General features: G+C 35.4%; 1 protein-coding gene across 1 annotated transcript; it reads right to left on the minus strand.

The window, feature by feature from the left end:
* Positions 1-1,115: 1,115 nt before the first annotated feature.
* Positions 1,116-27,273, minus strand: LOC149546600 (tubby-like F-box protein 6). Its single transcript, XM_089791289.1, has 4 exons — positions 26,700-27,273; positions 24,470-24,557; positions 2,439-2,568; positions 1,116-2,167 (listed from the first exon to the last, which is right to left on the minus strand). The coding sequence occupies exons 1-4, from the start codon at positions 27,057-27,059 to the stop codon at positions 1,498-1,500; spliced, it is 1,248 nt and encodes a 415-aa protein (XP_089647415.1). The 5' UTR covers positions 27,060-27,273; the 3' UTR covers positions 1,116-1,497.
* Between the last annotated feature and the right edge of the window lie 706 nt (positions 27,274-27,979).

Below are 27,979 nucleotides of genomic sequence, written 5' to 3' on the forward strand. Positions count from 1 at the left end.
AGCACCTGCAGTGTGGTTCAAGTTAGGGAGTTGGAAAATGAGACAGACCTGAACCAAAGATGGACTTGTGACAAAAAGTCCAGTAGCACAGTAGCAGAGCACTCCAGCAGAAAATGGAAGGTATTGGATTCAAAACTCTAAACTGATTCATGAAAATTTAAAAATAAAATTGATCAATAATCTTCTTCTCTCTCTCAAATGATTTAGTGGGCATTGAATTAACTGGAAATAATTGTCAATCTTCTTGGCATCACTTTTCATAAAATGGTATGCCAACAAGAATCCTCTCAAATTCTCAGAAAACTTATTTGCATGGCAATGGAGAAGAGGGTCCATCTTCCATGGAACAGAGCTCGTACCAAACAGTTTTGCGAGCCTAGGTGCCAGATATAAGATCAAATCCATGGTTAATCTCCAAGAAACCAAATGATCCAATAATGCTCCATCTTTTCTCATTCCACTGTTCTATACAATGCACGACATAATTTAATGCAATGAGTTCCCTGATGTCATTCTATTGGATTCTGATAAACTGTGTCATTAGCAAACACCGAGGAAAGGATTCCTGTCCAGGTTTATCACTTCTTGAGATCGGTTAACAAAAAAAGCCACAATTAAGAGTTTTACAATGATTCATGCTACAATTAGTACTCCAGTGCAAAGAACATTTTTTGTGCAGTTGAAAATTTGGAATAACCTAAATCAAAAGATCTACACAGATTTTATATATAGAATACTCACAATTGAATAATCACTTCACCACCATATCAAAGGATTTCCTATCTTAGGCCAAACCTTTGGAAATTTACTCTACATTTCTACCAAGTGTATAAAGGGGCAATGTTAACAATAAACAAAACTGTGGAAATTAAATCTACATTTCAACCGACTATATAAGGGGAAATGTTAACAATAAACAAAATGTGTAGCACGGTATCTTCACAAGTATTGAAGAGACAAATAAGTTTCAACTTAAAATCTTCAGTTCACACCCAGAATTTTGATAACGTATTAATAGTCTATAGGCATAGCACAATAAAGACATATAATGTGATTAAAGTAGCCAAATCAAGAAGGGCAACTGAGCCTAATACAACCCCTCGAAGTCAAATAAATTCAACATTCAACACAGCTTGGAACCCTTTTTCTCATTCACTGAAAGCCATGAATTACTGCCACAGCGTAGCAACAAATATGTACATGATGTAAGATACAACAAAATCTCCATATAAATTTGATTGGTAGCACCACTTATACCAACAGTATATGTTACCTTCGTGTAAGTGACAGCATAGCTCATCACACAAAATACTGGCAAATGCCTATCTACTAAACTTTATTTCTACATCACATGGCTTGTGACTGCTGGGAATTGTGAGAACCAATGTCACCTAGCAATATCCACTGATGCACGAGGTAACCAAATGCCTCTAAAGAGCCTAAGCAACAACAGCACCTTGTCCTCGATCAATTTGTCACCAAATTGACCTAAAAGAACTATTCACAAACCAGCTTTGTGTCAAAAGTACTAAGACATATGGCAAACGCCTGAAAGGCTGAGAGTGGATAACGATAGTCCATGGTGAACATATCTTTTCCAACCTTTCCAAATTGGAGTATAACCTTTTCATGATCATTCTGGGAAATAGGTTGATTGGGCTCAGGAGCTGCGACAAGCTGAAAATTCTTAACGGAAGCCACTGTAACACGCCCCCGGAAATTCAAGCACCAACATTGCAGCTGATCATGCCACCTTGGGGCTTTATTTTTCAGAACCAATGGTTCCTCTTTCAAATTCTTACTGATTGAGGGGTCTAATAATGACATTCTATCATAGGTACCTGATTTGAATCCAAATGAAGGAAGAGAATCGAGGGAAAGATTTGCAGTTGCTGGCAATTGATCAGAGGGAGCAGAAGAACCCCCACCTGACTGAGCAGAGGATGCTGGAATAGAATGCATGATACATTGCATTCGCCTTGGACCCCTAGTTCCCAGCACATTCAACTCATACGAAATATGAGCAATATTATAACTACCAGCTGGAACTCTTGGAGAGACTTGCTTTGATCCTACTCGTCGACCTGCACGGCTAGTTGATGCAATAGCACCACTATGTGGTGGATGGCTATCATATATTGTAAACTTAGTACCAAGAAAATTTGACCTGCACTAACCAAAGAGAAAATGATGAATGTGACTAATAGTCTAGAAAAAGCCTTCAGAACAAAAATTGATGCATGTGACTAATAGTCCCAGAAAATGGTATTAAGCATAGAGTATAACCATGTAGAGAGATTTTAAACCGAACTTTATAAAAGCCATAAACAATGTCCGTGCAAATAACAATAAACAAACCATGAGTGATCTCAAAGATACAGAGCACCACAAAAGCAATGCAAGTTCAAAAATTAAACACAAATCAGAAACAATCTTACCGCAGTTTACCAACGTAGGTATTGCTGCCCCTGGACATGTCCTCTGCATCAATAGACACAATATAATCTGCACCAGTAGTACGCCTCATTTTTCGAGCAGCAAGAAGAAATTTGCCATTGTCAGCAAGGGCTGCAAGTATACAACTCAAAGGTCAGATTTTCAAATGCTGCATTTATCTGCCACCTAAACATTCACACAATTGTTTTCAGTCATACTGATACAAATTGGAAACAAACAGATACTGTCAATTTTACCCGAACCCCTGCAACTGACAGGTTGTGGAAACAAATTTAACTAAAAGATTCCTTCACTTCAAACAAAAAGATATAAACTGACAGGCTCAAAACTTACTTAGAATGACACAAGACAATACAGCATCCCAGTTTATCCATAATCTCAAGAAGAAAGCATAACCAGTCAAGTATTATACAATTGAACTTCCACTACAACAGCGCAAGGCAACCTTCAGTAGGGGAAGAGGAAAGCTTTTTCCAAAACCAGAAAATTATATATGCATATACTGGAAAGCATATTGCAGTAAGGTTCTCTTTTATTTTGTCTTGTTAAATTTAATAGATTTGCCATTGCTGTAACTTGTAATAGCACTTGTAGATTTTTTATGTGTGTTTCAAGTTACCTTTTCAGTGCAGATGTATAGACAAGTTACAAGAGGCATGTCTCTGTAGACACATGTCTTAACTGTCATTAGTTATCAATAACATTTTCTTATTATCATGATTAAGAATGTGACAATATCTTCAATGAGTTTTGTCCAACTAAAACTACACTAACATTTACACTCCCTCTTGGTTATGGAGGATAAACACGAGCAGATATTACCTCAAAATAATATCAGGAATGGCAGTTTTAAGGATATCTTTGATCAGAATATATCCACCATTTATATAGCATCTCTTGAGTAATGGCCCCCTGAATGTTAAGATGCATGATATTCACCAAGTACTCTAAGTAATGGCCTCCTAAACATCAAGTCACTTGATATTCACCAAGTACTCTAAGTAATAGCCTCCTGAACATCAAGTCACACGATATTCACCAAGTACTTTGAGTAATGGCCTCTTGAACATCAAGTCACATGATATTCACCAAGTACTCTGAATAATGGCCTCCTAAACATCAAGTTGCATCACATTCACCAAATATCTAATTAATGGCCTCTTGAACATCAAGTCACATAATATTCACCAAGTACACTTGAGCAATGGCCTCCTAAACAATAAATTGCAAGACATTCGCCAGGTACTCAAAAAGTTCATAAGGTATGCGCACATGTATCCTCAATGATACTTACCATAGGAACATTCATGGTCTGTTTAAGGAACTTAATCCACCATGCGAGATATAATCTATCATGATCTGTTTAGACATCATAAGATATCCATTATAACAAAAAATAAAGTTATTGTAGAGTGTCACCTTTCAATAACTTCTACATATACAAGTGATAATCATTTGGAAATCATCACTTCCTCATGATTTACACAATGCCCAAATAGTCATGAAATAACACTAATGAATCATAGTCTTCTCACTACTACAAATTCTTGATCAATGGAGCATCCATCTCAACATGGTCTACTCCCTCTAAATCAACACGACCAAGATCGTCAAAAGTTGATTGAAGTATATCCTCTATATGCTCCCTCTATCATGCGAGATATAATCTATCATGATCTGTTTAGACATCATAAGATATCCATTATAACAAAAAATAAAGTTATTGTAGAGTGTCACCTTTCAATAACTTCTACATATACAAGTGATAATCATTTGGAAATCATCACTTCCTCATGATTTACACAATGCCCAAATAGTCATGAAATAACACTAATGAATCATAGTCTTCTCACTACTACAAATTCTTGATCAATGGAGCATCCATCTCAACATGGTCTACTCCCTCTAAATCAACACGACCAAGATCGTCAAAAGTTGATTGAAGTATATCCTCTATATGCTCCCTCTCTTTCCAAGGTTGCCTCTAATGAAGTGTCAGACTCCCTGATATCAATCTTCCTTTTCCTGAAGAACATCCCCGGAGAGAAAAGAAAAAAATCAAGGCAAATAGCTCTTATAGTATGTATAGAAATACAAACGAGAGATTAACTACAAAAAATAAATAAAAGTAGCTCTCAAGATATAATAATCAAAAAATACTTATCTCACTTAATATCCTTTACAGGTAATATCTTTAGAAATTTCTCCTCTTCATCAAGCACTTGGATTACTCATCATTTGGCTTCTCATAGAGACTTTATTTCAACTTCTTTATATAAATATAAATATCTCCACTATTATCTACTCCCTCTCTTTCCAAGGTTGCCTCTAATGAAGTGTCAAACTCCCTGATGTCAATCTTCCTTTTCCTAAAGAACATCCCCGGAGAGAAAAGAAAAAAATCAAGGCAAATAGCTCTTATAGTATGTATAGAAATACAAACGAGAGATTAACTACAAAAAAAAAAAAAAAAAAGTAGCTCTAAAGATATAATAATCAAAAAATACTTATCTCACTTAATATCCTTTATAGGTAGTATCTTTAGAAATTTCTCCTCTTCATCAGGCACTTGGATTGCTCATCATTTGGCATCTCATAGAGACTTTATTTCAACTGCTTTATAAAAATATAAATATCACCAGTACTATCTGCTCCTTCTCTTTACAAGAGTGCCTCTAATGAAGTGTCAAACTCCCTGATATCAATCTGCCTTTTCCTGAAGAACATCCCCGGAGAGAAAAGAAAAAAATTAAGGCTAATAGCTCTTATAGTATGTATAGAAATACATATGAGAGATTAACTACAAAAAATAAATAAGCATAGCTCTCAAGATATAATAATCAAAAAATACTTATCTCACTTAATATCCTTTTAGAGGTAGTATCTTTAGAAATTTCTCATCTTCATCGAGCACTTGGATTGCTCATCATTTGGTTTCTCATAGAGACTTTATTTCAACTTCTTTATATAAATATAAATATCTCCATTACATACACGTGGCCGCAAAGTCACCTCCACCACTTCTTAACACTTAAATGGAGCACATGATTGTTGTAATGTATGTATTATCCTCCTACCTTTCTTGCCTTTGTATTTTGTATGCTCTTTGGTGACCCAAAGCTTCACACTATGTATGCCACATAGGATACTATGAGAGGTCTATGGTTAATCCATCTTCATTGGCAGTGATAACCATTCGGTGCCTTCTACATATCGTTCATTACTGTAATAATAACCCCCTTTGTACTCCTGCTGACGTGGCTGCTGACCAGTCCTGTAATGTTCCCACTTCTAATTTGATTGTTGCTTAACCTTTCTTGCTGATTTCAGCAGTACTTACTTCATTGACTTCTCGTCCTTTCCTTTCACACTTTATTTCCAAGTGCAAGGTTATAAACATGTTTATAAACAACTCTTTTTCCGCACAAAAAAAAATCCCACTATGGTGCATGTTCATTGGTCGTGGCATGTATTAGTCGGATGAATCAGAGCGTGGTCCCTTTCAATTATATTTTAATTTTATTTCCTACTGTTTCAGAATATCATTTTTCGGTCTTTGCCCATCAACCATAAAATTCTGCATGTAATATTTTATCGTGGAATCATTTCCAAAGAATATTAAATAGCTTAGTTGAACTCTCAAGGCCTAATCACACAAACCCAGCACAAGCATAATGTCCTAAGAAGCATCAATGTCTTTGTTTGATTTTCATGCATGATTGATCTTAATTATGCAGAGATAAATTTATCAGTGGTTCCCCGCAATCTAAAATCATTATCCAATATGTTATCTTCAATCACCTTCGGCTTATGGGAATCTCACACGATATGCAATTACAAATACAGATTTTTGTGTCCCAATAAAGAGTCTATGTCTGTAGCATTCAATATACTTCTATTTGAATTTTGATATATGAGAAGTCCAAGCCCATAGTTTATTGTAATTCTTTAATGTCCACCAATGACTATAATCTGTATGGGGTTCTATGCTTTCGTCATTTTCAAATTATAGGAAATAACAAAATCTCCTCCCACCTTGGCTCTGATATCATTTTAATTTTAATAGATTTGTCATTGTTGTAACTTGTAATAGCACTTGTAGATTTTTTATGTGTGTTTCAAGTTACCTTCTCAATGCATATGTATATGATATGAAGAGGCATGTCTCCATAGAGACATGTCTCTTTAACTCTAATATTAAAGTTATCAAATGAGTTATATATTTATATATATATACACACGCACACAATATATATATGATATATACACAATATATATCTTATCAATGAGAGTTATATCCGACTGAAACTACACTAACATTAACATTTCTTAACTTTCTTCTTTTACCAATTTTAAAAATTTCTAGGCTTCTTTCCAATACAAAAGCGTCAACTAAAATCTCACATGCTAGAAACATTTATCCAATAAGAAGCCTCCACAAGCAAATCAGAAATGTTTCCCAACCCCTTCAACATTTAGATTCAACTCACTAAAACAAATCCCCATCTGAATATATCCGACTGAAACTACACTAACATTAACATTTCTTAACTTTCTTCTTTTACCAATTTTTAAAATTTCTAGGCTTCTTTCCAATACAAAAGCATCAACTAAAATCTCACATGCTAGAAACATTTAACCAATAAGAAGCCTCCACAAGCAAATCGGAAATGTTTCCCAACCCCTTCAACATTTAGATTCAACTCACTAAAACAAATCCCCATCTGAATATACACAGCAACCTTGTGCTGCAGGGTTATATATTGGCTACAAGTTCATGCAAGTTTAAGAAACTGCATGGCATGTTTCAATTTTAGCTATTGTTGATCCCTAAGAGGCTCAGACCTATATAAGGGCCGTCGGGAATTTGACGGCAGTGGGGCCGGTATGCCCTGTGAAACAATCTGAGGTTTTAGAAGCCGACTCTTTGTTCTTTTGGGGTTTGTAAAGTAAAGGGGAAGAAGACCTTTCAAAAAATTAAAGCTAGGCTAAGGGGGCAATGTGCCAATGCAAAGCTTTTACAACACTTTAGAAACCTCTTCAAATAGCTTTCACAACACCCTAAACTCTTTGAAAAATGGTATCTATCACCTTCCAAAAATAGATACGATGTACCACAAAACCTTCAATATTGGAAAGGAGAACATAACACATGAAGTAACTAAGACATTAAGTATAATTTATAAATCCTAACTGTGGGAAACACCTAAAAGGATCTGAATAAAGGCAAGTATTTCCCTAAGGGATGTACGACTTTCCAAAAAGAAAGATACAATACAAGAAGACTATTTTGAATGGAATCCAAGAGACAGATTAATAGAAATAGTTCCTCTAGGGGTTTGTTGAAAGCTCATACCCCCAAACTTCATGAAAGTTAACAATTCTAGGGAATAAGCTACAATTGGTACAACTTATCATCCATTTTAGAGGTCAATGTGAGAGTAAAAAGCCTACATGATCTGTTGTTTCCAAGGATAAATGGAATACAAAGAGACCGACATAAGTAAACTAGACCAGATGCAATGAAAATCAACACAACACACCTTGATAAATAAAAGACGAAAGATAACAAAGGCATAGTCCCCATATTTTATTAAGAGCAGACAAGCTAAGGCTAGAAATCAAACCATAGATTACAAATGTTACATGATACATTTCACTATTTCAGAATGATAAACAACAGGCTCCTTTAGCCAGAAATTGAAGAGTTCTACTATCAAAACTCTCTTCCAAGTTCTCCTTGGTGTCTCCTTTTGATTTAATTACAGATTGAGGTCTTATAGATCCAGCCACCTTTTTTATAGGCTACTGGGATGATGATTTAATTATGACAACAATTATAACTGTCTCTATGCCACAGATTTTTCATTATTAATTTGTCATGCCCATGGCATGACCACAAGCAGCACTTTTTCCAACTGAATTGGAATAATCATTAGAAGGCAACCCACTAATGCCACCTCACACTGAATAATCTTCATCTGCCATCTGTTATAAATCCTTCCTTGGAATTGGTCCCATGATACCCTTTGAGAAGCTCTTTGCCTGTACTGCATGGGGCCGATGAAGTGTGAAACATGAGGATGTGTGTTGACATGTGTCGCATGAGCATACACTTTTGAAAATGATTTGGTGCTAATGCCTTTTAATTCTGTTGTGTCCCACATGTCCTGGGCATGAGTTGAGCTAGGAAGCCCAAATGAATATGCAAAGCTGCCATGTGTCTAAATTTAGGGAGCAAGGAGAGCATTTTTGGTCTTTGAAATTTTGGAGTCAGGGAAGCCAACTGTTGTAGAGAATATCTACAAATTTGTATTTACTGGCACACCTAGTGGAATCAATTCTGAATGTTCATCGCCAAAGACTAGTGCACCCCTTCAACTTATAATGCTTAAGAGCAGCAATCAGTGCACCTATTGAAACTGCAGGCACATATAACTCTACCTGAAGCAAGTTATTGTTACATCCCAATTTTTGACCTAGCTTGAAATATAGACGTTGAGGTTCACATGAAGTCAGATGGTAGTTTAATTTGATATAATCTAGCGAAAGGGTAAGATAGTTGGTCGTTATGATTTCAAGTGGACATGACATGTTAGTTGATCATTAATCGCAAATTCATGGAATTAAGATGAAAGGTTAACTGATATGATTATTTATAATTGATAATTTAACTACAGAGAAATTCCTTGCAGGGAGCATGTCGAAGCGGTGGAAGCATTGTCAAAAAAGAATTAGGCAGGGCATCACCATCACTGGCAGACGGATAAAGGGCCTCGCAATTTGAAAACAAGATACACCCGTGGAATTGCATGAGCTATTTAAATAAAATAATTAAGTTAAAATATAAAACATCCCTCAAAGGATTGTAATTTATCTTTCATCATTATTATTTTGATAATAATTTATTTTCATGCATTTAAACATAAAAATGATTTAACAACATTATAATTTAATAATCAATTACAATAATATTCAAAACTATATTAATGATTGGGATTATAAATTTTAACAACATTTGAATTATTATTTTGAGTTAATAATTTTTCAACCCTCTTTCCAATCTTTTATGCCTTCCTTGTTTTTAATCGATTAAGTAATTGGAATTCGTATGGTTTATTATAATCTTTTTAACTTTATGTTCTTACTTTACATCAAATTTATGAATTGGAATTCGTATGGTTTCTTGTAATCGATGGAAGCCAAATTAAACTCTTTGTTCTTGTGGAATGTCATTAAGCGAACCAAAATTAGGAGTAAGTTCGAACACAAATAAAATCAAGTGCAAGTTGTGATATTGGACAGATGGCACACTCTTGGTGTGTAACAGTTTTAACCCAGCATTCCTTTCTTTAATCTGCTACGGTGCCATAGCCTGAGAACGATACGTCTTTGCTTCTGTTTATACGTTAGCAATCAGAAATTCATACACCATTTCATCTGTCTCTATACGTAATAGAGTTCATATATCATTGCATCCAGAACACATTCGAGGGTGCATACAGAGTTATTCATTTGAAAAATCAGAGTGATACGTTTTTGCTTCTTCAAGCAATTGTTCCCATGGAACCTGCAGGAGGAGTTAGAGCCCAGTGTTAGGCAATCAACCGCAGGGCAGCCAGCCACGTAAGGAAGACATGCTCAAATCAATTTGTATTTATTTTCCTTCTTTCTTAATTTGATATGACTGAGTCGGAATTCATTTCTTAAGTTCAAATTCATGATATCCGATCAATATGAAATAGGTTATCTTTTCCTTGCTATAACATCATAAGATTGCTCACACTCTCATAAATTCTGCAACATGAATAAAGTCGAATAATAATGTGGATTCAGTAATATTTTTCATAACAGTTTAATGTCAGGAGAGAGCAGAATAAAAACACAATTTTGTCAATCTTTTGAATAGACATCTGAAGTCTTTCTTTTGTAACTTTACTTTATCCTTCTTGAAAATATGTCATAGCATCTGATAACAGGAAAGGGAGCACCAAGGATATCCCCTGGCTAAAGTCAGAATGAGGTGATGAAGGTGCAATAAAGATAAATGTTAATAGAGTTAATACTGTCATGGGATCAGAATTCTGGACGAAATGTGTTAAGACATAGATCCTTAGCCATAGCTTTACAAGAATTCATTATCATACTACTTGTATATTTACCAAAAATCATGAGAATGTCTTTGTTATTCAGAGGATGTAAAACTGTATTAAAATTTGGAACCTGTCCATCATATTATATTGCTTCCCTTATTCTGATTTAAGAATGCCGTAGTTTTCTTTATATGGAAAAGTTAAATATCTCTGTTTTCTTTTAAAGATTCAAGACAAATGAGTAACAATCCAATAATAAACCTTTACAGTCAGATCGGTATATATAAATATTTCAAAAAGATGAACACCAAGGAATTCACCAGGCGAATTGCCAGAGTATGGTGAAAAGGTGTGAATTATCACAATGAATATAATTTGTTGGCATCAGGGAATCACCGGCTTGAAGGCCTGATATAGGTGAAGAGGTGCAGAGAATCTACAATAACAAAAATGTTATAATAACAAGACAATTAAATAAAGCATTAGCTCAAGCACGAAGAATGTTGTCAAGAATGTTAACATTTTGAGATCTCTTAAGAACATAATCATAGAATATATAATGATGGTTGTACGTAATCTTCTTGAATAAATGAAGGAGCCGTCTGCTCTGAGAATCCCAAATACCTGGGACTCACCCGGTTGTGTAAGATGGGTGATGTGGTGTGAGAAAGGATTCATCAATAATATGAAGCAGTATCATTTATGACATTTCAATACTTACCATTTAATATTAATTAATAGCTCATGCACATTCTTGTTACTGTGATCTCTTGCTGCCAAGTTGTATGGCGTGTTTATATCTTGAGGCCCAGTGATTGGTAAGATGTTCCCTCTGACAATTTCGGGTAGGAAGGGCCTTTCTCGTTAGAGATCGAGTGGGGATATATATATATATATATATATATATATATATATATATATATATATATATATATATATATATTGTGGTCCGAGGTTGGGTGGTAAAGCCCTTAACAATGCCATCTCTCTTAAGATGTCGGACAGGCGTTAGATAGAGATAAGCTGTGCATTCCTATGTTTATTGGAATCAGGTATTAATACTTTTATATGGAAGGAGGTAAGATTAAATTAAATTACTTCATTGATATCGTCATTTTACTTTCATATATAGGTATATATATATATATGATATCGAATATAAGTATATTTCTAATCTTGAGTTACTGTCATAGATAAGTAATTGGAAGGAAAAGAAATCCGAAGCCCTAATTGACTGTATGACAGCTGGAACCTTAAATGATACTGTGGTAATGGAAGTCCTAGATTAAATCCGTCGTCGCAAATGCCCTAAATTGAATCCGTGGTCGCAGAAGCCCTAAGTGGTAAAGCGGTTTCAGGAGCCCTAAATGAACCAATGGTAATTGATGCTCTAATTGGTAAAATGATATGTAATGCCCCTAATTTAAATCATAGTGGTAATTAGTTGAAATCATCATATGATTTTGATATAGCGATTTTTAAATGATAGTCGAGTTGTGAAATTGTTATAGAATATTTGTGAACTAATCCAAGGGGTTGCAGAAGCAACCTTGGTTGATTTCAATCTCAATTTTCCGAGGTATGTGATTTCAATTTCTGAAATAATTTCATTTAATGGTATTTCAAGTATTTAGTTAAGAAATTTTGTTTAACTAAATTTAATGGTATATCTTATTGACATGAACTTGAATGATGTAACTGCCTTCCTATGAAATCGAAATTATAACTGCATTTTTTGAGTATGTTAAATGTTAATTTAGACCTAGGAAAACCGGATGTTACAGTTATGGATTGGACTTATCAAGTTTCTCCTATTTGTGTTGCTCCTTAGCCTTGTCCTTCAATAGGCCATAATGTTCTCAAAAAAATGTAACACAAATATCAGCTCAACATGGAGGTGATTGAGGAAGAAAAGGTAAAGGCACAACAGTCTTTTCTTCTAGCATGTTCTCATGCAACAACCGGAAATGGAGTTGGATGCCCTGCCAATAGTATTAGAATATTATAATATTTCTTTAACGGTCATCTAAGTTAGTCTTTAGCTTATTAAGTAGCTTTTATTTCCATCTTTAGTTCACGATTGTTTCTTTTAGAAACATCGTCTTTGTAAATCTATATAAGGAGTTTTCTTCTCCTTTGTTTAATACAACTACAACAACATCGATTTAACATAACATGGTATCAAAGCAAATCGACAAGATTTCATAAAATTGGCAAATTTAAGGAAAATTCGAGCCTCTTTTGTTATAGAATTTTTTTTCAGAAATTTGCTTTCCAATTTTTAGATATAAAAATTGCTAAACGTATTTTATGAAACTTTTGCAGTTCATCTTCAAAGATTTTTGCTGGAAATCGCAAGCCTAGTTGAGGGTTTTGATCCCGTGCTTTCTTAGTTGCAGCAGAAGTCTCTATTTTTCGAGGGTTACATGCACCTACATGTTTGGTGCATGTACTTGCATGTGTTGTTTTCCTACATAAAGATTTTTTTGGTGGGTTTTCATAATTTTTTCCCTCTAAAAAAAAATTTAATCGCAATGCTGCATGGGATTCCTTTGTGGGTTTATATATTTTCCTCAAAATTATCTAGTGGGTTTATAATTTTTCCTCAATTTATTTTGGGTTTTACAATCTTCCCTCAAAAATGAAGGTTTGTATTCTATAATCCATGTCTTGAATTTTATTGTTTGGTTTCGATTGATTTTTCGCCTCAAAAATATGTTGGGTTTTAATCAATTTCTCACCTCAAAAATTGTGTTGGGTTTTTATCGATTTCTCCTAAAAAATCGTGGTTTTTTGCAATTTGTTTTGGAGCATCATGCTCACCTACAAAGTTTGGAGGGTTTGACAATTTTTCCTCAAAATTGTGCTAGTTGTTTTGTAATACCCCTCCTTTGCTATCATTGTATACTTAGTTGTTCAAACTCTATCTAACTCTTTTGTGGACATGTTAGCCTTAGCTGATATTTGAAATGTAATACTTTGTATATAGGGTAATTGATTATACCAGATAATAATGGTTACGTACTTGTACTAATGATACTTTCATGTATCTATTTGATGATTATGATTACATTCATAATGATGATGCTTTAATTACTCTTCGTTAGTAAATGTAATTGCTTCTATAATGATGTTATGTGATATGCCTTCAAATGACAATGATGAGTTGTTTATATTATAATACAATGCTTCTTGTGATTTACTGATTATACTTACCCCATACATGCAAGTGTATGGTGTTTGCATCTATTTTATATTTCTATTTGATGTGTCTAATGTTCTTGCGAAAGGGAATCGTAGTCTGCGAGTCGAGATCTACACGATGCAGCACTCCTCGCCATTGCTCGTTAAGCTTAGATATATGCACATGTACATGCTCGTCTTTTATGCAAGTTGCAGGTATCGCACATCGACTTCTCGGAATTGCCAAGATGAGCGTGCCCTATCGCAATAACTCAATGGTAAGAATGGGAGATAATGTTCAAGTCCAATCCCAGCGAAAGCCTAATTAATTGTCCTAAGAAGGAGGACATTTATCTGATTGCCAACCCTTTTGAAACCCGTGAGCTTTTCTTTGTGTGTTGTTTGATTTGGAGCACATTTGTACATGGCTTATGATTGTGCCTTGTTAAGAGGTAAACATGTTAAGGCTTGAAATAAGGTTTGCTTAGCTCGCCTCACATCTCTTAGAGACAAGGATTTCTCTAAATCCATCGCTAATTGTTGTATGCAATGGACGAATTTCCCTCCTCGAGATACAAAAAGAAATTTTAATTTTCTTTGCTCTTATTTTCTAGAAAAACAAAGGCGTTGTACTTAGTTCTTTCTTTAAAGCAACAAAATTATGAAAAGTTGTAACACGATTTTTCCATACTTCAAGATATACTTTTCATGATCATGACTCAAGAGAGACATGCTTGTAGAAAGAAAATTGCAAAATAAGGGGCAATATTCACACACAAGAAACATTTAGATGTAAGAAGATATATATTCGTTCCAATAAATGTTTATATGTATGTTTTCTCTCTTTTCTTTCTTCGTATGAGAAAACTATTACAAAAAGAATTGCTATATTTTTTTATCATATAGTTGCACAATAATTAAGCATTTCCATGACCTAGGTAGTTAGGGAATCATCCCCATCATCATTGCACTTGTTGTTTGTTTCTAGGGTGTTCTCACGTGGCTTGTCACTATTTATTGAATCCAGGTCTCAAGCAAAGGCCACATCTCGCCACTCCTTCACCCAATCCTCATTAAAGTCTAAGTCCAGACTAACAAGCCTCCAAAACCAAGTGTACACACTGCACGATTTCAGAGTTTACAAATAGGCATGGTTTGAATTAGACACAAATAATAGCCATGGCAGCACTACATCTCTCATCACATAAGCTTTCAGATCTATGGCCAAAAGAAGGCAATCCCTTATAGCGATACTTCAAGAACTTGGTCAAGGCCACCATAGTATTCATTCACAGAGAGCCCCCAGGTTAGGTTTGCAATTTCTTCCTTTGCACCCTCCCAAGTTTAGCAAAGAGCCAACAAACCAAGACACAATGTTTTTGTTCACTCTATACCTATCCTCACTATCGCGAACTTAATATTGAGAACCTACTATATTGTGGCTAACACTATGTCAATGATGGAGCCCAAAAAAGCAACTATGTAGCCTTAAACTCATTAGCCTAACATGTCCCTGCCTAACACTCTTTCTACGAAGCACAATTTTTACCCTAGTAAATCATAAAAAATTGCCATAATCAAAATAATTCACTAATGCAATAGTCTATAGATTTATAATCGCTCAAAGTCATCTCACACACTCAAACCTTTATTGCTTTGGCAAGTCATTATGATGAAGAGACTCCTAGTATACTTGAGCAGCTTTACCAAGGACACCATTCTCTTCATTGACATTCAATTTGTGCACTTTTTGACAACGTACATAGTAAAGGTTTCATATTCCTTGTTTTGAAAACCAATTATATTCCTTGTTGGGATGCTAACTCTTCAACCAAGTTTGTGGGGTCATTATACATCACATCACACACAAGTGGCATCGCTTCCAATTTCTTATGATGATTAAACATTTATTAGTCGTATTAGCATTTGGCTGGTTTTCAAAATCTTACCAAGCAAAAAACCTAAACGGCATTTCTCACTACCACCTTGGTTTCAAAATTGGAAAGGAAAGGACTTCATTGTCCACGTACAAAAGATGAATTAAAAGGAAAATTGAAAGTTCTAAGAAATCAAATTATGCAAGTAACTCTATTTGGGCTATGAATGCTTAGCTAACGATAAAGCCATGCTCTGTGGAAACCAAGGAGATATTCTTGTCAGGGCTTTGGACGCATATTTCGCAATAAGGCTCTATCCGATCAGCTATGGGAAATGACCCACATACGTAGCTTAGTATGAGAATGAGTTTCACCTTAAACTATCTCAGAAAAAGGACTAAAACACGCGAACAGACTGGAATGAAAGTATGACAGCTTTTGTGATGGAACAACATATGCCTAGTCTCTTGATTTTTGTATTCATGACCTAATAATACCACTCTTAATCTTACACAATAAGCATGTGAGTTTTATGCATTTTCTCTTCCTCTCTAGAACGAGCGTGCTTCCCTTTATTATTTTTGTTTGATATGCAGTGGCATTTCCCGTGTGATTTGCCACCAAGATAATTTGACCTTGGTTGGTTGTTGTTTGTTGCAAGTATTCTTCTCTTGCCATATTTGCCAACCTCCCTATTTTTTATTTATTATGAGAAACAATGGATCATGCAATCTCTAAATCTTCCATTGTCCTCTATAATAAATGATCAATTGTACCAATAGTAGCTAAATCCTGAAATGGTTAACATTCATGAAATCTAGGAGGCATGAGCCTTAAGCAAACCCCTATAGGAACTATTTCTAAGGGAAACACTTCAACATGTCTCTTATTTGCATTCCACTCACAAATAGTCTTCTTGTATCATGTCTTTCTTTTCAAAAAGTTGTACATCCCTCACAAAACTATGTGTCTTTATTAAGATCCATGTAGGTGATTCCCATGGTCAAGATATGAACATTACACTTTATGTCTTAGTTAATTAGTAAGTTGATGTGTATGTTCTCCTTTCTAACAAGGAAGGGTTTGTGGTACATCGTACCTATTTTTAGAAAGGTGAGAAACCCCTAGTTCTAAACAGTTCAAGGTGTTGTGAAAGTTATCTAAAGAGGTTTTTAAAGTGTTGTAAAAGCTTTGCATTAGCACATCGCCACCTTAGCCTAGCTTATATTTCATGAAAGGCCTTCTTTCCCTCTGCTAACCCCGAAAGAATAAAGAAATGACTTCTTTCTATTTGGTGAAGGTTTTGCAAATGGAGTTGCAAGCTTTGGGTTTAACTATGGAGGAAACTCCGTAGTTAAGCGCGCTCAGGCTAGAGTAGTACTGGGATGGGTGACCTCCCAGGAAGTCCCAGTGCTTCACCCCTGTGAGCATCACCTAGATCCAATGACTGGTAAGTGTTCCATTTATTCTAATGAGAGATAGATTCATATTGAATTGCTACTCATGAAACATGAGCCAATGAGTTTGACTCAAAATCACACAATTAAATCCTGATAACAATATCACAAAGAAATGACTTCTAACTAACCACTTGCTCGATAGGGAGGACAGGATCTGCCACCTCTATCAACTTGGGGAGGTGGAGAGTGAGACCCATTTCATCTTTCGTTGTCCGAACTACTATGAGATCAGAGGGAGGTTCCACTGCTTGTTCAGGGAGTGCATGTTCCTCTCATCTTTTTTCAAATACACTGACCAACAATGTCTTGCACTTTATTTTCAAGAGACTTTGTGGCTTCAGGTTCACACTCTACAGCTTCAGTTCCCATCAAGATCGACCTCAGATAAGCTCATCACCTCCTTTTTCCCACCAGAGTCTCCTACACAAGGAAGGAAGCAATTTCTCTACCCTACTTTGAGCCATACTAGATCTGTGAGGCCTTGCAGACAACACACTAAGCAGCACCAGCAACACCATCCCACTTCCAGCAGATTTCAGAGAAGTCAATCCAAGACACCTTCTCTCCCTAGACCGTACCCTTCAGTTCTGGACTACTTCTCGTCTGTAATGGACACCCAGGAATGCCCAAACGCTGAACCAAGGCTGAAATTATATTAATGCTGAGAATGCTGCAATCAATTACAAAGAGATGTATTCCAAAGGCCAAACCCTAAGGGAATGACGTCTAGAATGTTACAACAAAGAATGAACATCCTCTATTGCCAAAAGAAGGGAGTGTGATTCACACATCCAAGCTCTTATCAAATGCAAGTCATAATCATCCCATGTCCAGCAATGAAACTTTCAGCCCTATTTATCCTTTTTTCTCCATCCTTGTAGAAGCAACTAAAACATTAATTAATTGCAAGAGCTAGAAGCTTCCTCCTTCCAATAATTAATGATATCTCTAGAAACTCCTCCCTGGCAATAATTAATTAAATCACGAGAGGCTTCCATCCTTCCAATAATTTATAAGAAATTAATTTAATTTCTTCTTATCCTCCACTTAGACTTTGGAGAACGTTAAGGCCAAAAGATGGGATCATTACAAATCCGCCCTCCTTGAAATTGCTTGTCCTCAAGCAATTAAGTAACATAATGAACTCCAACCTCCACCTGGATCCCAATTGAAGTAATATGTGATATCCATATGGACATTAAACAAACTGCAAATGAACATCATTAAGACCAACCACATGTCCTGCAAGTCAGCTCCCAAAACTTGTGCTGATGAAGTATAAGTTTGGATGTCACCAGAAGGCGGCTCCATAGAAGATCTATAAAACCTCTTCCTCCCAACTGCTGCAACACAAAACTGAATCTTTGTAGATGGTGAAAATTGAGCCCAACTCCACTCAGGTGAATGATCAACATCAGATTGTCATAAGACAATGTTGCATCCATGTTGAACATAGTGCTATCCCAAGAGTGAACATTAACACTTCGTTGATCAATAGTATAATATGACTCTGTCACTATATTGCTCACCTCATTAGCAATAACAAGTGTACTATCATCAAAGCACACATCTACAACCGCATGCATACTGCCAAACTCCTCGTTGGATGGTTCAACTGACATAGAAGTGACTGCTGATATGATAGTATCCTTGCATTCTTCTAATCCCACATCGATGGACTCCATATCACCAGCATCATAGCTAGGTGGCTCTCTATGTGTCTCGATCCCACCTGAGGAAACAACTTCTTTCTGCACTGGAGCAACATACAAATTGTCAATATTGATGCCCATCTCTCTAGCCATAAGCTACAACATCATATCCATTTGTCTATCCATTCGCCTATTATGCTCCTGTTGCATCCGCTGCCCCTCTTGTAATGTATTTAGTATCCTGAACATTACACTTTCTTGATCTGGACTGGTATACATTTTGCCAAACTCTTTTCCCTTTATCTCGTTGTTCCAAGTTCCCTATAAGAACTCCATAGGATGGCAGGACTAATAGCTTTGATACCACTGTAATGGACACCCAGGAATGCCCAAAAGCTGAACCAAGGCTGAAATTATATTAATGCTGAGAATGCTGCAATCAATTACAAAGAGATGTATTCCAAAGGCCAAACCCTAAGGGAATGACGTCTAGAATGTTACAACAAAGAATGAACATCCTCTATTGCCAAAAGAAGGGAGTGTGATTCACACATCCAAGCTCTTATCAAATGCAAGTCATAATCATCCCATGTCCAGCAATGAAACTTTCAGCCCTATTTATCCTTTTTTCTCCATCCTTGTAGAAGCAACTAAAACATTAATTAATTGCAAGAGCTAGAAGCTTTTTCCTTCCAATAATTAATGCAATCTCTAGAAACTCCTCCCTGGCAATAATTAATTAAATCACAAGAGGCTTCCATCCTTCCAATAATTTATAAGAAATTAATTTAATTTCTTCTTATCCTCCACTTAGACTTTGGAGAACGTTAAGGCCAAAAGATGGGATCATTACAAATCCGCCCTCCTTGAAATTGCTTGTCCTCAAGCAATTAAGTAACATAATGAACTCCAACCTCCACCTGGATCCCAATTGAAGTAATATGTGATATCCATATGGACATTAAACAAACTGCAAATGAACATCATTAAGACCAACCACATGTCCTGCAAGTCAGCTCCCAAAACTTGTGCTGATGAAGTATAAGTCTAGATGTCACCACAAGGCGGCTCCATAGAAGATCTATGAAACCTCTTCCTCCCAACTGCTGCAACACAAAACTGAATCTTTGTAGATGGTGAAAACTGAGCCCAACTCCACTCAGGTGAATGATCAACATCAGATTGTCATAAGACAATGTTGCATCCATGTTGAACATAGTGCTATCCCAAGAGTGAACATTAACACTTCGTTGATCAATAGTATAATATGACTCTGTCACTATATTGCTCACCTCATTAGCAATAACAAGTGTACTATCATCAGAGCACACATCTACAACCGCATGCATACTACCAAACTCCTCGTTGGATGGTTCAACTGACATAGAAGTGACTGCTGATATGATAGTATCCTTGCATTCTTCTAATCCCACATCGATGGACTCCATATCACCAGCATCATAGCTAGGTGGCTCTCTATGTGTCTCGATCCCACCTGAGGAAACAACTTCTTTCTGCACTGGAGCAACATACAAATTGTCAATATTGATGCCCATCTCTCTAGCCATAAGCTACAACATCATATCCATTTGTCTATCCATTCGCCTATTATGCTCCTGTTGCATCCGCTGCCCCTCTTGTAATGTATTTAGTATCCTAAACATTACACTTTCTTGATCTGGACTGGTATACATTTTGTCAAACTCTTTTCCCTTTATCTCGATGTTCCAAATTCCCTATAAGAACTCCATAGGATGGCAGGACTAATAGCTTTGATACCACTGTAATGGACACCCAGGAATGCCCAAAAGCTGAACCAAGGCTGAAATTATATTAATGCTGAGAATGCTGCAATCAATTACAAAGAGATGTGTTCCAAAGGCCAAACTCTAAGGGAATGACGTCTAGAATGTTACAACAAAGAATGAACGTCCTCTATTGCCAAAAGAAGGGAGTGTGATTCACGCATCCAAGCTCTTATCAAATGCAAGTCATAATCATCCCATGTCCAGCAATGAAACTTTCAGCCCTATTTATCCTTTTTTCTCCATCCTTGTAGAAGCAACTAAAACATTAATTAATTGCAAGAGCTAGAAGCTTCCTCCTTCCAATAATTAATGCAATCTCTAGAAACTCCTCCCTGGCAATAATTAATTAAATCACAAGAGGCTTCCATCCTTCCAATAATTTATAAGAAATTAATTTAATTTCTTCTTATCCCCCACTTAGACTTTGGAGAATGTGAAGGCCAAAAGATGGAATCATTACATCGTCTATGAGTACTTAGTTTCCCTTTCTTGGTTTGCTGCCTTGCTCCCTTGCTTTCTTGTTATTTCCGCAGACACCATTTGGTGCTTCCCTTGCTGGTGTTTGCCCTAATGTACTTTTTCCAATCCCTTAGGCCCTCATTGGTCTCTTGTTGGACATTAATAAAATTATCTTATCTTATCTAGAACCCTAGAAGTCATTTCACAATGTGCACAAGGTCCCACTCTTGTGAAACTTCCCAACTGTCCTTAATTAGGCATGAGCCTTTTAAGGATTAACAAACATAATACTTTACAATTTGTAAGATTATTTGAGAATGTTAAAGCTATTAGTAGATTTTATTTTTAATATTTGAGATCATATGGTATGATTTATCATTAAAATGAAGACAGTTTTCGAAAAGACTCATAAAACTTGATTACAATAAAAAGAAACTAAAAATAGGGAAAGAAGATTACAAACCAAGAGTTAAGAGAAGAAATAAAATGGTAAGAAAATATAAGACCTACAAATTCAAAATCAACAAGGTATAATACAAAAGAGAGTTTCACCTAAAAGTTAAAATAATAAATTACAACTAATAGTCTAATAATAATATGACTAATATTAGTAAGTCAAAAATATAAAATTAATGCAATAAATTACTAAAAGCTTGTCAACAAATCATTAAAAATAGATTAAACGACAATACTGATACAGTCAACTATCAGAGTTGAAATAAAATTTATGTATATACAATGATGCTGGTATTAGACTTAAAACTAAATATAGAGAACTAGGATCCAACTTTTGAAACATAGGCAGGCACTTCTCATTTGATCATCATTCAAGCTATCCTTTTTGCATTCAGTTCAGAGCATCCAGGATGAAAACCCTTGGTTTGGTCAGTGTTTAAGAGGATAAAAACCCTTGTTTACTATTTTGAGCAATTCCATCCAAGGATCATGATGCTGATCTGAAAACATGTTCCAGTTTACTAATGTTTGTTGCTGATTTTTGAAGATTTTGTATATAATCCCAGGCTATAGGACGATTTACATTTTCAAGCACATGATATTGTTTTTTTGACATATAATATTTGAAGGTTCTGACATCAACTTCATAAGCATTGGACTTCCAAACCCTAACTAAGCACCACACTTGGAAGAATAAGATCAGTCACTTCAGCATTGGATCAGCCAACCCTAACCAAACACCACCCTTGGAGGAACATAATCAGTCATTTTCTGTTGACCATAGCTGAGTTCCACCTATGGACGGACAAAATCAGTCACTAATCAACAACACCAGCTCCTGGTTTACCTTGTTTCAGTCATCAAACATCAGCAAACAGATGTTAGGAAACATTTCTAGGATATTCCAATTAAATTTGGGCGTATTGTATGTCTACACTTCCAGTGTAGCTCAGTGATTATTAATGGCTTTTATCAGCAATTTCTGCTATTTCTAGAGCCGCCATATATCATTCTAGCCTTGGATCAGCCAAACATACAATTACATCAGCTTCATGACACAATTACATCAGCTTCATGACTGCTGCAAACCCTTTTTCAATCACCATATGCTTTTTAAGGGCGGACCACAGAGCAATAGGGCCTAATTGCTTCAAAGGATTATTGAAAAAATTAGATTCCAGCCCTTTTTGCATCAGTATTGCACTTTTTGGCTGTTGTGAATAAAATGAAAGTCTTCTGGAGGGTCAATTTAAATAAAACTGCATGTTTTCTAGGCTTGTCCGAATGAAAACTTTACATTGATCACACATCCTTTCTCAATTCTCTTATTATTTAATATTTTTGCTTGTCATCTTCAGTTATTGTTCATTCTTTTTATGAGTTTATTTTCTATTGTTCTTTAATTTCATACTCATTAAGCATTAATTTCATTAATTTTTATTATTGATAATTTATCATTACTCTAATTATATAGAATTATTGCTGCATTTATTTTTATTGGGTAAGACCAACGTTTATTGAAATTTATTCATAATTTTATAATTCCACTAACTCTATTACTAACATTGTCTGTATAAATTTATACCCTCATCATGATGGTAATATTATCACTAATGTTTTAAAGTGTAGTTTCTAAGCCGTTTTAATTTTCAAGTAGTGTCCACTGTCTATTTCTACTCTTTTTTTATGTTTATTTTACCATTTATTCTTACAGTTGTTATTTCCTTAATATAACTGATAGCCATATTATGTGTGTGACTAATAGATCATTTATGAAAAATAAAATTTTGTCCATTATCTCTGTTTTTAAATGTTTCTGCAACTTGTGTTTAATAATAATATATTGTTGGGCTTGTTGGAAGCATTTTTCGTTGCACCAAAAGCTCAAGCTGTTAATGCCTAATACAAATGCTAGATTTAACCCAATCCACAGCATGAATCTCAAAGGAAGTGCTGACCACCAAGTCAACAATCTCAATAATCTCACCCAGAGCATTGACTGAGCCTTCAGCACCCACTGAAGGGAGACTCAAACCCGTGACCCAAGGCTGACACCACTTGTTGAAAGCATTTGCCATTGCAACAAAAGCTTTAACTGTCAATGCCCGTTACAAATGCCAGATTTACCCCGATCCAGAGCATAAATCTCAAAGGAGGTGCTGACCACCAAGTCAACAATCTCAACAAGGCTATACCATGAAAAGTTTACTTCGTTTTGATTTTGACATTAATTCTATCCATATTATGTTTTAAACAGTCTTTTGACGTTTAGCTTATTTTCTCAGTTAATTAGTTATTAGTAATTTGAGGAATGTGGCCTTACCAAGAAAAATTGCCTTGTTATTGTAATTTATTAATTTTTATTATCTATTTTACAGTATGTTGTTATTTATTTATTGTTTTATATGCCTCTTAATTCTTTCCTTTTGTATCTCCCCTTTTTATCTTCCAATTCTTCATTTGTTTAAGATAAAACTTAAGCACAATCATTACCAGAAACATTCTGAAATAATATCTCAATACTTCAATACTGCTGTGTCCAGGATGCAACCTAAAGAGATTTCAAATCTTCTTAAAAAGCTAATAGTTTGTAAAACAGTTTATACCAGCTGCAGTAAAACCAAACCCATCAAACACAGCACTATATGTAGAAAAGGAAAATCTATTTAGATTGTGATCATGCTACCCTAACCTTCGTTTGAATTATCTGATTATTTGCCTGTACAGGTAGAATAATCCATATTGTTGTAATCCAATTTTTATAAAAGAAACATTGATATGAATCATATGATGAATTGAGCTTCATAGTACTATTGAACGAAATAAGAGTAGCCTAATCAGCTTCACTAAGCAACTTCTGTGAGCTCCTTCAATAGAGTTCATTCACCTAGTGTTTGTCATGATACTGTTTACAAGTACCACTGGACTTAAAGATGCTTAAATGTAAACTTTTAGTAGTCTTCCTTCAAACATCAGGTAGATCCACAACTTCAATTTGTGGAAACAAGAAAGATACAAACTTACTTGTGCTTAGCCCCAGAAACAGTTGATAGGTATTTGTAGCCCGGTCTCGCTTGATGAAGCACTGCACAGGAGCATCCTTTGACCCAGGCTATGAAAAGAAAGAAGTAAAAACAGTGTTATTCAAACGGCAGGAAGCAGCTGCTAAGGTGGTAAATTCGCAATCGCCACTCCAATAGAGATGATCCCACTAAAAATATTTAGAGGAAGACTTTAACTAATGTGATAATTGTAAGCATGCAAAGTGCAAACATATTACCAACAGTTCAATCTTCATTGTGAATCACTTAACACTGATAACAACAGGGAAAAAAAAGGTTATTCAGAGAAAAAAATAAAATAAATCTTATGGGATGATCTTGTATCCCCCACCTTTTTTTTTGTGAATATGTAATTTTAATATTTTTTTTTAATAGAAAAGGGACTATTCATCAAAAATAAACCATTGTATAGCGGATGAAATATTTGATAGATAGATAATTCGAGAAACAAAGCAATGTAAGAGTATCACTGACTTAAAGTAAGATGCATTAAATCGATATGATTATTCATTCATTAAAAAAGGATCCCTAGTCGAATGCAGCTAACACCTTTGAAGTCGGCTTTATGTCAGGGTATAAGAAAATACAAAAAACTAAGAGTTTTATGGTTTCGCTTTCAGCAAACTGCCTACTCGCATGACTACAGTTTGTCCTTTGAATATTATGCATTACCTATCTATCAATCTGCAGTCCAAAAACTATACAAAATATCATAAATAAATTTCCAAAGAAAACCCCACAAACAGCAATGAATGTGAACAGGCTGAATACAAAAATCCCATCAACAAAAGTTGATCTTTAATCAGAAAAATATTGCTAATTTAAAATATTGGAAAAGGAGCAGAATAGCCTACAAAACGGACTCTTGTGATTGGATCTGTACAGTGACTTGGAACTATCTACTTACATAATATATTTAATCATTTACTGCATGTGCAAGCAGAATTTGTCATATTACAGTTGCAAAGCTATATAAATTATCGTTATAGAATATAGCCAATTCTATTCAAAGCCTCCCTTATCGGCAGGGCTTTAAATAGACACAACAAAAATAACACGTGAATTTTGGATCCTTCATCAGAAAAATCATTACGCCTTTGAAACAAAAGAAAAGGGAAACCAAATGTCATAACACCCTGCAACACAGAATCTTAAATTTCCAAATGCACAACCAGAGGGAATCGTCTGCTCACATTACATTTTACAGTCCCAAATCTGTAAAATGTCATTATAGATAACTACAAAGTCCCTCTAACAGTATTGATTGGAGAAAGGAAAAACACAGATGGCAGGTACAAGGTCTTCAATCACCCAATATGAGAAGTGGTCAATAAAAGGCCCTGCGATATAGATTCTAATATTTTTGCACTACAAGTCGCTTAAAATTAACTACTACAAGTCGCTTAAAATTAACTGGTTAAATAATCAAATTTTGTTATTTATCTGTTGTACAATAGCAATTCATCGCTTTGCAGCCTCAGAGCTATACAGGTTAACCTTGTCGTATTTATATTCAAAAAACTGTGAACGCGTGGACTGTGAGAAGGCAAAACATAAAGAATATATTGTACAAAAAAGGATCCTTGATTAGACAAAACAACAGCTTGGTAAATTGGAACTATCTAATGACCTAATCGCATTTTGTTGTCTAATTGTTGTGAAATAAGCATTCAGTGCCCTTCAGCTACTAAGCTATACCGGAAAATCATAATAGATATTTTTTTAAAGAATCTCCTCTAAACATGGATTGTTCAGAGGGAAAACACAAAAAGCAATGTACGAAATCGGATCTATAATCAGATAAAACGTCACCATTTGAAACAAATGAAAATAAGCAGTGATAACCCTTCAACAACGATTCAATCATTTTTCAAGCATTTGTCAAAAAATTATTTTCTGTCATTTACTTAATAAACCTATAACAATTCATCATTGTGCATTCATAAAACTATAACATCAAAGGATAAAATTTCAATCAAAGTCTCCCTGAATGGATTGCAAAAAGGCTAAAAATAAGCAAGAACATGGGCAGTATATACCCAATTACCGAATCGGAACTTTAATCCGAAAACAACTTCAACCATTTCAAGCAAGAAAATGAGCAGTATATAACGACAAATTTAAAAACTCGTCACTGTAAAATATTTATTTTTGAAATTTTTAATTACAATAATCACGATAAGATCACCAACCTGCTTCAAAGAAATGGGAAAACTGAGCTTTCCAGATAACTCAGGGGCCTTGACAAGCTCCTTTGTAATATGCCTCCAAGTCCTGCAAACCCCAGCACAGGCGACCACATGCTTCCTGCAAGGCCACCCACTCTCACTTTCCTCAATTCTCCTAATAACATCTCTCAGCAACTCGGGTGGCATATTCGCCCACACACTACCCTGCACAGCCGCATTGTCAGCATTACAAATCTCGTTCTCTTTGCAATGAGAATCCTCGTCTACAGCATTCTGAGAACGAGATCTGTAGAACCTCTTCCCTTCAAAGCTCCGCCTGGAAAAGCTTCCAATGCTACCTTTCATAATTCCTTTCAGAGGCATAATAATAGCAATAATGTCGCAAATACCAGAGACCTCTTAATGCAAGTAACAAACCCTGCGCTCGTCGTTCATTGCGGAATTATTTCCCAAAGTCGACAATATTTACATTTCCGGACACCCAATGGCGAAATATACAGGTTTTCTGTCATTTACTGTGGTTCTTGCGACACATGTGGCACGCATTCAGTGGCATCGGCATGCCCATGGCGGAAATGACGATTACAGTAAAGCTTCATCTAAGTAGCAACTCGATACCAGAACCACAAAATAGCGGTTTTTCAGAAAACAGCCAGTTTTTAAAACAAGCGATTCTTAAAAACCGTGGATAAGTTCGGGATTATTCTTGGTGTGCCCTCCAAAGGGGGTCCGCTAAATTGGGGAAGCTAATTTATCAGAAGTATTGTTTGCTTTTTAAGCGTTCATTTCGGCCCTTAATTTGTGGATCTGTTGATTTTATGTTGAGTTTATTTGTTTCTTGGTTAGGGAAATTAGTTAGCTATGCCTTTTGGAGACCAAATGGTAGGTTGTATAATTTTTATATTTATTTTTTTGAAAATTTGTGGGTCCCCTTAGGTGGTTTTTTGTCCCCTTTGCTAGGGGAACATGTTATGGTTGTGAGGTGATGAGCTATATTGTTAGCCTTACTAGCACAATTTCAGGTTGGCCTTAGGGTTGTTTTTTAGTTGTATTAGACTTGATTTGTAAGGATTGATTTTAGTGGTGGGGTTCATATGTCTAAAGTTGGTTTGGCATATGGTTGGGTGCTAATATTGAGGACTAAATGAAAGGGTGTGAGATGTGATAAAAAGTTAATGGAAAAGACATGCTCATTTGGAATTTTGCCAATAAGGGTGGTTCCTACTGGTTCTCTTTGAAAAAAGTAATGGTGGAATATTTACAAAATTCTTTTACTTATTATT

The sequence above is a fragment of the Cupressus sempervirens genome, chromosome 7, assembly GCF_028749045.1.
Source record: "Cupressus sempervirens isolate cs-2001-9-10 chromosome 7, ASM2874904v1, whole genome shotgun sequence".
In the NCBI taxonomy this organism is placed as follows: Eukaryota; Viridiplantae; Streptophyta; class Pinopsida; order Cupressales; family Cupressaceae; genus Cupressus; species Cupressus sempervirens.